Source organism: Sus scrofa, chromosome 1 (genome assembly GCF_054392235.1).
Source record: "Sus scrofa isolate SSC_HxYL_T2T_F1_AM1 chromosome 1, Sscrofa_HxYL_maternal_Yorkshire_Landrace_v2.0, whole genome shotgun sequence".
Lineage (NCBI taxonomy): Eukaryota > Metazoa > Chordata > Mammalia > Artiodactyla > Suidae > Sus > Sus scrofa.
The window spans coordinates 236913942-236927400 of record NC_139383.1 but is presented as its reverse complement, the minus strand read 5'-3'; the positions used below and the strand labels follow the sequence as shown (position 1 = coordinate 236927400).

Sequence of the window (13459 nt, the reverse complement as noted above, 5' to 3'; positions counted from 1 at the left end):
TTTCATTTATTTTTTCACACATAGTATGTTCCTATAAAAATGTATGAAATATGCATGTCTGGAATGTTTAAGAACATGTAATTGGGAAGAGAGAGGGTCTATCTGGTTCCTGAAAACTTAAGTAAAACAGAATACTTAATTATATCATACTTTTTGCACTTGGTCTTCAATGATGTATGTATAGCATTATATACATTTTCCTTATTTTTTCCCCCACAATTGAAATCACAGATAATTAGCTTACGTCAGATAAGTATCTGAAGCAGAGGACACCTAATGATATCTGCATTTGTTCAAAATATATTAGTTTTATGAGGTTAATGCCAACTTTCAAGTTTCCTTTTATCTTACAAAAATAAGTACACAGTAAAAAAATTATTCAGGAGTTCCCGTCGTGGCTCAGTGGTTAACGAATCCGACTAAGAACCATGAGGTTGTGGGTTCGATCCCTGGCCTTGATCAGTGGGTTAAGGATCTGGCATTGCCACGAGCTGTGGTGTAGGTTGCAGACGCAGCTCAGATCCCGAGTTGCTGTGGCTGTGGTGTAGGCTGGCGGCTACAGCTCCAATTCAACCCCTGGCCTGGGAACCTCCATATGCTGTGGGAGTGGCCCAAGAAATGGCAAAAAGACCAAAAAAAAAAAATTATTCAAATGATTTCTCAAAGACCACATTACTGTTGAAACTAAACTGTCATCTGACAGACAGAAGCACTATCACATATTTTAAAATGTCTGTTCATCAATGATGAACCAAAGTCCAAAATCTTTTATGAAGTGCAAGTGAGGAATGTCAATTCTAATGAGATAAAATTAAAGGCTTTTCGAAATATAAATTGCATTTGTATGAAAGAAGAGCCCTGAAGTAGGTTTTTTCATTGTTTTTGCTTGGTTTGGTTTTCCTTATTGAACAGAAAGTCATATGAAACATTTCTTTTTTCCGCTAAATACCACTAGTCTTAATGGGGTCATTCATGCAGTCATTAGGGAAAAAACAAACCTAAACTAGTATTTCCTTTGATGCTTAAAGGGCAAATTATTTGACAAAAATTAACATCATTGAAATGAATACTAGTGTATGCTCCCCAAAGAATCTTTTCTTTTTTTTTTTTTTAACAGAAAAAAAGGTAACATTAGCTAGAGTTCCATTTAAACATTGGCTTGGGCATGTATCTAAATCTGGGTGCTTTATTTTAACACAAATAGATAGTAAACATCTCCTCAGACCATGTAAAAGTATCCTTCCCTTATATCTAAGTGTAAAAATGGGGTGTAAATGTTCTACTTACCTGAAAGGATGCATATGAGGACTGCATGAGATAATACATATGAAATTCATAACCAGCATATGGCAAGCTGTCGGTAAATCTTAGCTATTTTCATTAATAAGCAATTAAAAACACAGGTCACAATATGGAAGAAATATGAACTCTGCTCTTTTTTAATGCATTAATTGTTAACGGACTTCTGTTTTTGACATTACCTGCCCCACCATCGTTTCCCAGCAGGGTCCTCGAGGTACATCTGCCGGATGTACAAAAAAGGGTGGCCCAGTGCTATTTCCAGTGAGCGATGCATTGTAGGCCTTGATCATGTTGGCTTCCCATAAGGTAATATTGGCCTTTACTAGCTTCTCTTCTTCAATCTAGAGAGCAGAGTGATGAAAACAAAAATGAAGACAACACAGATTTCCAAGTAATTTCTGGCAAGCTTGAGACTGGGAATATAACAATATGCTGATTTCAAGCACAATCCAGACACAAGATTTACCTTGTTGTTAATCTCATCCATCAATGCAAGAATAAATACATACAAGTTGCCTAAAAGAAGAGCAAAAATGCGTCCCAGTAGCCATTTCAGAGCGATGAGGGGATGATAGTCTTCCAATTCAGCAAATAAATCAAACAGTGTTGGACAGAACATCCCCAGGAGGGACATGACCATGTTCATCTATAAGAAGACACAAGGGATCAACCAAGTTAATAGTGTTTAAAAGTTTTTATTGCTTTGCTCAAGAATTTGCAAGATTTCTCCTAGATTCCTTTGACATTTTTCATAAGACTAAAGATTATTTACTTCATGCATTTTTCATATTTGGTCTTAATAAAACAATGAAGACAATATTCAACTCACATTTTCAGGATGTACATGTGCATGAGCTGTGGATGTACTGGTAACAACAATCTGTTTCCTAGTGTAAGGTGGGATGCAATTTATATTACTTTCCATGCAGAGAAAACATATTGTTCTACATGGTAACTGATTCTGAAACAGTGATGTACTTCACAATAAGATTTTCAAAGGAAATGAAAAATGATCTGCTTAAGGAATAAGGTCCAAACTGGAAATACTAATTTGATAATAATCATCAGATGAGCTAGTTTAATCAGTTAGATGGGCTCAGGACTAAATACTGAGTTAGGGGAAATGCAAACTATCAGGGGCCAAAAAAAGAAAGAAAGAAAAAGAAAACAGAATGGTTTTTATCAAAGAAAACAGAAAGGATGTTGAGAAAAATCAAAAGGAGGATACATGGCATAATGTTACCATCGCCAAGGTAGAAAATTTTCAATTTTCAAAAATGAAGAACTGCTTTATGCCAAAGATAAGAGAATTATGAAAGAGAATGAAAATAAGACAAGCAGGAAATTCATGGTTTTTATCTCCAGACTGATTTGCACACTTATATTATTAGGCTAAATTAAGTCAAAGAAAAGAATTCAGAGCATGTACTACCTTTATAATGGGGGGGATAAGAAGCCTTTAAATAGATTTTACAAAAAGGTTCTAGGTGACTCTGGCAGTGTCTTTGCCTGAATACCTACCCAGCTCAAACTGTCAACACTAAATAGTTCCCATTTCCCTAGGTGGATTCCATGTTTTGAAAGATTAGAACTACCAGACTCTATTTAGAAAATAGTGTCAATATGTTATTTTTTCCATTTTGTTTAAGGACATTAAATAAGTAGGACCAGCAGGAACTAAAAGTCAGCATGACATAATATAAGATCAGCGTGATATAATTTCAGTCTAAAGTAAAAATTTGGCAGAGACTATGCAATCTCTTTTTTTTTTTTTTGTCCTTTTGCTATTTCTTGGGCCACTCCCATGTAATATGGAGGTTCCCAGGATAGGGGTCGAATCAGAGCTGTAGCTGCCAGCCTATGCCAGAGCCAGAGCAATGCAGGATCCAAGCCGCATCTGCGACCTACACCACAGCTCACGGCAACGCCAGATCGTTAACCCACTGAGCACGGCCAGCGATCGAACCCGCAACCTCATGGTTCCTAGTCGGATTCGTTAACCACTGCGCCACTACAGGAACTCTAGAGACTATGCAATCTTATATAAGGTAAATTTAAATTCTCTTTCATGAAATTTGTAAAGTTATTCATGAATCCTCATTATTACCTTTGTTGGCCCCTAGGGATCAGGGATCCCCTAAGATGGATATTAAACAGGTTATTACAAAGAGTGACCCTTTTAAATGATAACTGATTATCTATTATCCTTCACTATGGTTCATTTTCACAAAAATATGATCAATATGGCAAAGTAGCAATAATAATTTCACCTACAAATTTCACCTACAAATCATAATTGCCAGAGAGAATTTTGAAAACTTATTAATGCTTTGAGGTTAACCTTTTTTAAAAAAAATAAAATAATTCTACCTAATTACCCTCTATTTTATAGGTCTCCCTGAAATGTCTATGTCATCATGGTCTCTTAAATGTATGTTCTCCCATCTTCAATGTTAACTGACTCTGAAATACCTAGAATGTTTTTGTTTGGAGCCCTTTGCTATTAGTACGTAATACCATTTTCTGTCCAAGATTTTTCTTGGAAGTTAGATGCTTACAAAGACTTACTTAATCTATTTGGTCTACAAGGCTCTACAGAAGTTTCAGTTTGGGAAGTCTATACTTCCCATTGCCTAAATCTTCACGTACTTTGAAAATGCTCAAGTTCAAAACAATGCCACACTGTATTCTGGAACATTTTATGGAAAGGAGAAGGCCTAAGCAACAGCAGATGACCAGTGATTCCTAATTCTAAATATCTACCTCTGACCTCTTTTCTTGAATCTGCTAAATGAGCACATACTCTGAATACAAATGACAATCATGATATTTAATTCCTGGCAAAGAGTTGGCTTTTCTCATTTGAATAACAGTTGGAAGAGAAAAAAATATGTAAGGGGGAGGAAGAGGTGGAGCAGTTAGGCTGCTAGTGAAAAAAAAGCCCAGACTTGCCCAATGTGGGGGAGGCAATCTGAAGATTTCACTGAGATATAAACATAAGAATGAAGGAAGGCTTTATCATCACTGCTTCAAAGAACTTAGGCAACAATTGGATCATACTTTTTTTTTCTTTTTAGGGCCACATTTGATATGGAAGATCCCAGGCTAGAGGTCGAATGGAAGCTACAGCTGCCAGCCTATGTCTCAGCCACAGCAACGCCAGATCCAAGCCTTGTCTGAGGACCTACACCACAGCTCATAGCAACACCGGATCCTTAACCCACTAAGCAAGGCCAGGGATTGAACCTGCATCCTCATGGATACTAGTTGGGTTCTTAAACCACTGAGCCACAGCAGGAACTCCAACAAATGGATCTCTCAAAGATAGATGAAGGATCTACAGAGAAAGCAACCATAGGGTCAGGGAAAGAGTGTTGGGCTTGAAATTAAGACTCCTAAATTTTAATTCTCACTGTTCCCCATTGTTCTGTAACCATAAACACATCATCTAATTTCCTGAGATTCATTATCTCTGCTCCCCTATCTATAAAACATACTGATTGGAATATATGTGATCTAATCGCTCTTTCAACTCTCCCTTTCTCTAATATCACAAAGCGAAAAAGACAGAGAGTAGAAATTTGGAAATAAGGCTGGAATAGAAAAACATGGGCCAGGGTTGGTTCACTCTTAGGGCAGGATGGTGAAAACAGGTAAAGAGTGGCTGTATTTCATGTTCCAGCATTGAAGGACAAGAACAAAATGTCAGCGTCAGGTTCTAAGCACATAATAAGCATGCAGAGACGAACTTCGTTTTTTTCCCACCACCCAAGGGTGTCAGGATCTTGCTGTGCAAACTCCTGGGATCGCTTCACAGCCCAAAAGATGAGGTATCCACTCCCGCCAAGTGTTAGAAAGACGAAGAAGTTAGCAAGAAACCTCAGGAATCTGATCAAGTGAACGTTTTCTTCTACTTGGGCTGCTCTTTCTTCTATTATAGCTTCCTGCACCCATGCAAAACAGAAAAAAAAAAAAAAAAGAAATATCTCAGTTACACAGAGTATCATGAATTCAGAAGTTATTTTTGCAAATATAAGAATGTGAGGAATGCAAATATAAACTAAATCTGGAATTCCACAAACCAAGTGAATATTGCCAGCAAGTGTGAAAAAGTAAGAGAAGGAAGGAAGAATTCTTACAAACTGATTGATCAAGTACTAAGATAGTTTTCATTTTAAATTCTCTTCTAGTACATTTTTTTAAACTACAAAATAATACTTTAGAGTTAGTTTAAATATTGAGCTAATGTATTCCTGCAAATCATTAGTGAGCGGTGTTCTATTGTTTAAAATATCTGATTCTGATTACTAACAGTCAGCTGTTGCAGGCCAATGGCATTGTTTTATTACCAAATTTAGAGAGAAATAGTGCTTTCATGGGTCATCAGTCATTTTTCAGTCATAATCAGAACTCTGCCCACCATTAAATGCTGATTTAATTTTTCTTTAAACTGTCAAGATACTTCCCTACCTAGACCATTTGGAATGGCTCCAACTTTACTCTTAGAAATATCAAGAAAAGGCTCTTGAAATTGGTATCTTTACCTTAAAGTTCATTGTAATAGAATTGAATTTGTTGTCCGCTGTTTCAGGATTGCCAATTAAGTAGTCCCAGCTGGTGAACACCTTCCAACTGAAGTTAAAAGTGTTGTCATCACCACCTCCATCATCACCAATATTTTTGGTCATCCTGTAAAAACAGGAAATTAAACCCAGCACCCAGAATGCAAGCAGAATGTGAGATGTTTGAGAATAACAAAACATAATTACAGGGAAATTGGAAAAGCAATATCTAACAGACATATATTTTCAAATACGTTTGTTCTAAAAACCAGAAAAGTTCACTTTTAAATTTTTGGGCTTAATTTTTTTTTTTTTATCGGATACGTGACTTTTTTTTTATATTTATTTTATTTTCCCACTGTACAGCAAGGGGATCAAGTTATCCTTACATGTATACATTACAATTACATTTTTTTTCCCCACCCTTTGTTCTGTTGCAACATGAGTGTCTAGACATAGTTCTCAATGCTACTCAGCAGGATCTTTTTGTAAATCTATTCTAAGTTGTGTCTATAAGCCTAAGCTCCCCATCCCTCCCACTCCCTCCCCCTCCCATCAGGCAGTCACAAGTCTTTTCTCCAAGTCTATGATTTTCTTTTCTGTGGAGATGTTCATTTGTGCTGGATATTAGATTCCAGTCATAAGTGATATCATATGGTATTTGTCTTTGTCTTTCTGGCTCATTTCACTCAGGATGAGATTCTCTAGTTCCATCCATGTTGCTGCAAATGGCATTATGTCATTCTTTTTTATGGCTGAGTAGTATTCCATTGTGTATATATAGCACATCTTCCGAATCCACTCATCTGTTGATGGACATTTGGGTTGTTTCCATGTCCTGGCTATTGGGAATAGTGCTGCAATGAACATGCGGGAGCATGTGTCTCTTTTAAGGAGAGTTTTGTCCAGATATATGCCCAAGAGTGGGATTGCAGGGTCATATGGAAGTTCTATGTATAGATTTCTAAGGTATCTCCAAACTGTTCTCCATAGTGGCTGTACCAATTTACATTCCCACCAACAGTGCAGGAGGGTTACCTTTTCTCCACAGCCTCTCCAGCACTTGTTATTTGTGGATTTATTAATGATGGCCATTCTGACTGGTGTGAGGTGGTATCTCATGGTCGTTTTGATTTGCATTTCTCTTATAATCAGCGATGTTGAGCATTTTTTCATGTGTTTGTTGGCCATCTGTATGTCTTCTTTGGAGAAATGTCTATTCAGGTCTTTTGCCCATTTTTCCATTGATTGATTGGCTTTTTTGCTGTTGAGTTGTATAAGTTGTTTCTATATTCTAGAGATTAAGCCCTTGTCAGTTGCATCATTTGAAACTATTTTCTCCCATTCTAAAGTTGTCTTTTTGTTTTCTTTTTGGTTTCTTTTTTGCTGTGCAAAAGCTTTTCAGTTTGATGAGGTCCCATGGGTTTATTTTTGCTCTCATTTCTATTGCTTTGGGAGACTGACCTGAGAAAATATTCATGATGTTGATGTCAGAGAGTGTTTTGCCTATGTTTTCTTCTAGGAGTTTGATGGTGTCCTGTCGTATATTTAAGTCTTTCAGCCATTTGGAGTTTATTTTTGTGCATGGTGTGAGGGTGTGTTCTAGTTTCATTGCTTTGCATGCAGCTGTCCAGGTTTCCCAGCAATGCTTGCTGAATAGACTTTCTTTTTCCCATTTTATGTTCTTGCCTCCCTTGTCAAAGATTAATTGACCATAGGTGTCAGGGTTTATTTCAAGGTTCTCTATTCTGTTCCATTGGTCTGTCTGCCTGTTTTGATACCAGTACCACACTGTTTTGATGACTGTGGCTTTGTAGTATTTCTCGAAGTCTGGGAGAGTTATGCCTTCTGCTTGGTTTTTGTTTCTCAGGATTGCTTTGGCGATTCTGGGTCTTTTGTGGTTCCATATAAATGTTTGGATTGTTTGTTCTAGTTCTGTGAAAAATGTCCTGGGTAATTTGATAGGGATTGCATTGAATCTGTAGATTGCTTTGGGTAGTATGGCCATTTTTACAATATTGATTTTTCCAATCCAGGAGCATGGAATATCTTTCCATTTCTTTACATCTTCTTTGATTTCTTTGATTAAAGTTTTATAGTTCTCGGCATATAGGTCCTTTACCTCCTTGGTCAGGTGTATTCCGAGGTATTTGATTTTGTGAGGTGCAATTTTAAAAGGTATCGTATTTTTGTATTCCTTTTCTAATATTTCACTGTTTGTATACAGAAATGTGACTGACTTCTGAATGTTAATCTTATATCCTGCTACTTTGCTGAATTTATTAATCAGTTCAAGGAGTTTTGGGGTTGAGTCCTTAGGGTTTTCTATGTATAGTATCATGTCATCTGCATACAGTGACAGTTTGATCTCTTCTCTTCCTATACGGATGCCTTTTATTTCTTTTGTTTGTCTAATTGCTGTGGCTAAGACTTCCAAAACGATGTTGAATAGCAGTGGTGAGTGTGGGCATCCCTGTCTTGTTCCAGATTTGAGTGAGCAGGCTTTCAGTTTTTCCCCATTGAGTATTATATTTGCTGTGGGTTTATCATAAATGGCTTTGATTATGTTCAGGAATGTTCCCTGTATACCCACTTTGGCGAGGGTCTTGATCATGAATGGATGTTGGACTTTGTCAAATGCTTTTTCTGCGTCTATTGAGATGATCATATGATTTTTGACCTTTTTTTGTTAATGTGGTGTATGATGTTGATTGATTTGCATATGTTGAACCATCCTTGTGAACCTGGAATGAACCCTACCTGGTCATGGTGTATAATTTTTTTGGTATGTTGTTGGATTCGGTTGGCTAAGATTTTGTTGAGAATTTTTGCATCTATGTTCATCAAAGATATTGGCCGATAGTTTTCTTTTTTGGTGGTATCTCTGTCTGCTTTTGGAATTAGGGCGATGGTGGCCTCATAGAATGTCTTTGGGAGTATTCCTTCTTCTTCAACCTTTTGAAAGAGTTTAAGGAGGATGGGCACCAATTCCTCTTTATATGTTTGATAGAATTCGCCTGTGAAGCCATCTGGTCCTGGACTTTTATTTGTAGGGAGTGTTTTTATGACCTCTTCAATTTCATTTCTAGTGATGGGTCTGTTCAGTTGGCCTGTTTCTTCTTGATTCAGTTTTGGCAGACTGTAAGATTCTAGAAAACTGTCCATTTCTTCCAGATTGTCAAACGTTGCCATATAGTTGTTCATAGTATTCTCTTATGGTTTTTTGTATTTCTGCTGTATCTGTTGTGATTTCTCCTTTTTCACTTATAATTTTGTTTATTTGGATTCTTTCTCTCCTCTTTTTAGTAAGTCTGGCCAGGGGTTTGTCAATTTTGTTTACCTTTTCAAAGAACCACCTCTTGGTTTTATTAATTTTCTCTATTGTTTTTTGAATCTTTATTTTATTGATTTCTTCTTTGATCTTTAGAATTTCCTTCCTTCTGCTGACTTTAGGACTTTTTTGTTCTTCTTTTTCTAATTCATTTAGGTGGAGGGTTAAGTTGTCAATTTGAGATCTTTCTTCTTTTTTGAGAAAGGCCTGGATTGCTATAAATTTCCCTCTGAGCACTGCTTTCATAGCATCCTATAGATTTTGAGAGGTTGTGTCTTCATTATCATTTGTTTCAAGGTATTTTTTTATTTCTTTCTTGATTTCCTCATTGACCCATTGGTTTTTCAGTAGCATGTTGTTTAGTCTCCATGTAGTAGGTTTTTTCTCTTTCCTTTTCCCATGGTTGGTTTCTAATTTCATGGCATTGTGGTCAAAGATACTTGAGATAATTTCTATGCTCCTAAATTTATTGAGGTTAGCTTTGTGTCCCAATATGTGGTCGAGTCTTGAGAATGTTCCATGAGCATTTGAGAAGAATGTGTATTCTGCTTTTTTTGGATGTAGTGTCCTGAAGATATCAATGAAGTCTAACTTTTCTATTGTTTCCTTTAGGATCTCTGTTGCTTTATTGGTTTTCTGTCTAGAGGATCTGTCCACTGATGTGAGGGGTGGGTATTAAGGTCTCCTACTATGATTGTATTCCCATCAATATCTCCCTTTATGTCTGTTAATATTTGTTGTATGTATCTGGGTGCTCCTGTATTTGGGGCATATATGTTGACGATAGTAACATCCTCTCCTTGGATGGATCCCTTAATCATTAAGTAGTGCCCTTCTTTGTCTTTCTTTATGTCTTTTGTTTTAAAGTCTATTTTGTCTGATATGAGTGTTGCAACTCTTGCTTTTCTGTTATGTCTATTGGCATGAAATATTTTTCCCCATCCTTTCACTTTCAATCAAATGTGTCCTTTGTCCTGAGGTGAGTTTCTTGTAGGCAGCATATTGAAGGTTTTTGCCTTTTTATCTACTCAGCCACTCTGTGTCTTTTGATTGGAGCATTCAGTCCATTACATTTAAGGTGATAATTGATAGATGATTATTTATTGCCATTTTGAACCTTGTGTTCCAGTTGATTCTATGGTTCTCCATTCTTCCTTTCTTTTTTTTTTTTTTTTTTTTTGGTTGGATGGGATGGTCTCCTGTTATAATCTGCTTGAGTGTTTTGTGTTTTTTTTTTTTTTTTCATTTTTTGCGAATGCAATATTTGGCTTGTGGTTGCCCTGTTTTTTAAGTATGCTAACCCCTTCCTATAATTGTGTGTTTTAGCCTGATGGTCCTGTAGGATCAAACGCTTCATTACTATATTAAAATTAAGAAGAGAAACATGCAAACAAACAAACAAAAAGGGTCTATTTATTTCCTAAAATCCCTTGCCCACATTTTATGATTTTGATGACTCTTTTTTTTTTCCTTTTTAATTTTATTTTGTTTGAAGCATGTTCATGATTAAATCTGTGTGCTGGCTTATTTGAGTGACTTCTCCCTGATTGCGGTTTCCTCAGTCCTAATTCTTCCTCTTCTTTTTTTTTTTTTTTCTTTTTTCTTCCCTTTCCTTCCTTTCTTTTTGGTTTAGAGAAGCCCTTTCAGTATTTCTTTCAGCCTGGGTTTTGTGTGGCTGTATTCTTTTAGTTTTTGTTTGCTGGAAAAAATTTTTATTTCTCCTATTTTAAATGATATTCTTGCTGGATAGCGTATTCTAGGTTGCATATTTTTTTCCTTTGAGCACTTTAAATATCTCTTGCCATTCCTTCCTGGCCTGTAGTGTTTCTGTAGAGAAATCAGCTGATATTCTTATGGGGGTTCCCTTGTAGGTAACATTCTGCTTTTCTCTTACTGCCTTTAGGATCCTCTCTTTATCAATAACTTTTGCCATTTTTATTATGATGTGTCTTGGTGTGGGTCTATTTGGGTTCAATTTGTTTTGGGCCCTCTGTGCTTCCCGTATCTTGAACTCAGTATCCTTTAGATTTGGGAAGTTTCCAGCAATAATTTCTTCAAATATATTTTCCATCCCCTTATCTTTTTCTACTCCTTCTGGAATTCCTATTATGCATAGATTGGCCCATTTTATATTATCCCATAGTTCTCTTATATTGCTTTCCTGTTTTTTGATTTGGTTTTCTGTCTGCTGACCTGATTGGGTGATTTCCATTATTCTATCTTCCATATCACTGATTCGTTCTTCTGCATTACTCATTCTGGTTTTTACTGCCCGTAGTTCAGTTTGTATCTCTGCAAATGAATGTTCTAGTTTTTCTTGGCTCCTCCTTATATTTTCTAGTTCCTTTCTGAGGGTATCTGCATTACTGTTCATATCTTCTCTTAATTCCTTCAGTATTTTCACTATTTCTCTTTTGAACTCCAGGTCTGTCAGACTGCAGAGATCTGTTTCATTGCTGACTGTTTTAGGTGAGTTCTCCTGTTGGTTTGACTGGGGGTGGTTTCTCAGCTTCTTCATCTTGCTTGTTGTTTACTTTTTCCTGAGGGAGTGGTACTCTCCGTTATCGGGCAGTGTTTGCCTTGTCACTGCCGTGGAATGTTTCCTGAGGGCTGGCATTGTTGGTCAGTCTTTTTTGAGGCAGTGTAGCTTTTCTGGAGTGTTGATGGGGCTAACAGGGTCTCTTTGAAGCAAAGGAGGACTTCCTGAGGGCAGACAGAACTGGGAGGTCCACACCACGATGGTAGCAGATTTCACTTGGTCATGCAGAGCTTGCTCTGGTGTTTTTAGTCTGTGGGGTTCTTGCAGGGGGTTGGCAGTGTTGGGAAGCTGTTCCTCAGGAGTGCAGCACCCCCTGAGGGCTGGAGCAGCTATCTGGGCTGCTGCGAAGCCAGGAGGCTCCTCCCCAGGGCAGCCTGACTCAGAAAGACCATCTGAGCATTAGGCAGATCTTTTCACGGCCTGGCCAGGCTTGTTGTAGCTTTTCTGGGCTGCAGGGGGTCCTGCCTGGAGCTAGCAGTCCTATGCAGCTGATCTGTGAGAACTCAGCACCCCCTGGGGTCTTGGGCGGCTAGCTGGGCCACTGCCAACCCAATAGGGTCCTCCCCAGGGCAGCCCGACTCAGAAAGACTGTCCGAAAATTAGGCAGATCTTTTCAAGGCCTGGCTAGGCTTGATCTAGCTTTTCTGGGCTGCAGGCCTTTTCTCAGGGGCTGGTGCTGTTTGGTGCTGCTCTGCGGGGGTGTAGCCCCTCCAAAGGGCAAGCAGGCCTATGCAGGGACAGCCCCTGCGGTGGTAGACTTCAGGCAGTTGTTGAGGCCAACCCTCCTGGATGGCAGGCAGCCTCAGGTCCGCCGAGTGCATAGGGGGTGGTGGGGGTGGGGGGGAGGGGATGAACTGGGAAGCACAGCTTTCTGCTAGCTAGAGGGCCAGTAAGCTTGCTGTTGTGTGGGGAGTATTCTATGGGGACCCACCCCTCCTTCCCTCCTCTCCCTAGCATGGGCGGGCGCAGATGAGGCTCTTCTCCCAGGTTCCCTCTGATGTGGCTTTCCACTCCCCCGCCCCTAGAATATTGCTCCCTTCCCCTGCGACAGCTTTGCTTTCTAGTCTCCCAGGCAGTCTCTGCCCTGTCAAACTTGACAGACCGGTTTCTATACCTCCCAAGCAGTCTCCGCTCCACCCCGCCCCCCAGCCCTTTCCTGGGGACTAACCTCCAGAGCCGAGGTCTCGGTGCCCAGCCCCCACCCTGGCGTCTCAATTTTTGGTGACTGTGCCCATAGTTTAGACGGTCCCTTCAGTTCTCGATCTGCTTTTCAGAACTCCAACTTACTGCTACACTCTTCTCTGCATCTGGAGATTCCTCTGGTTCGTTTGATCTTTCCCCCCACCCCCCCGAGTAGGTGACTTTCCAGGGTGCAGGATCCCTTTCTCCTCTGCAGTTTCCTTTCGGGAGCGCCTGTCCCGTTCGGATTCACCTTCTGCCACTCTCCTCTTTTCTCTTGTTTTACCTAGTAATGTCACAAACTTCTTGCCATTATTGGAGTTTAGGTTCTTCTGCCAGCGATTGGTTGCTGTTCTGTGTGAGTCATTTATCCTACAGATGTGTTTTTTTTTGTTGTGTTTGTGCGAGAGGGCGAGCGTGTCCCCCTACTCTTCCGCCATCTTGTCTCCTTGGGCTTAATTTTTTAAACAAAAAAAAAAATTTCCAGGCTTTCAAGATTAAAAGACTGCTAAGCATTGATGATTTTAACAATTAAACTGGTTATTT

At 38.8% G+C, this 13459-nt stretch overlaps 1 protein-coding gene across 16 annotated transcripts in view; it reads right to left on the bottom strand.

Annotated features, from left to right (window-relative positions):
• The window catches only part of TMC1 (transmembrane channel like 1), a 397188-nt gene that overhangs the window by 48937 nt on the left and 334792 nt on the right, over nt 1-13459 (bottom strand). For 9 of the 16 annotated variants that reach the window (XM_085018990.1, XM_021064852.2, XM_021064901.2 and 6 more), the window contains 4 exons: nt 5847-5991; nt 5052-5246; nt 1769-1948; nt 1482-1643 (listed from right to left, as the gene is read on the bottom strand). In XM_085018990.1, coding sequence (XP_084875116.1) covers nt 1482-1643; nt 1769-1948; nt 5052-5246; nt 5847-5991 — 682 coding nt within the window. Of the gene's footprint in view, nt 1-1481; nt 1949-1983; nt 5247-5846; nt 5992-13459 lie in introns of those variants that run through there. The other 7 variants (XR_014841737.1, XR_014841739.1, XR_014841738.1 and 4 more) reach the window with 2 other exon arrangements.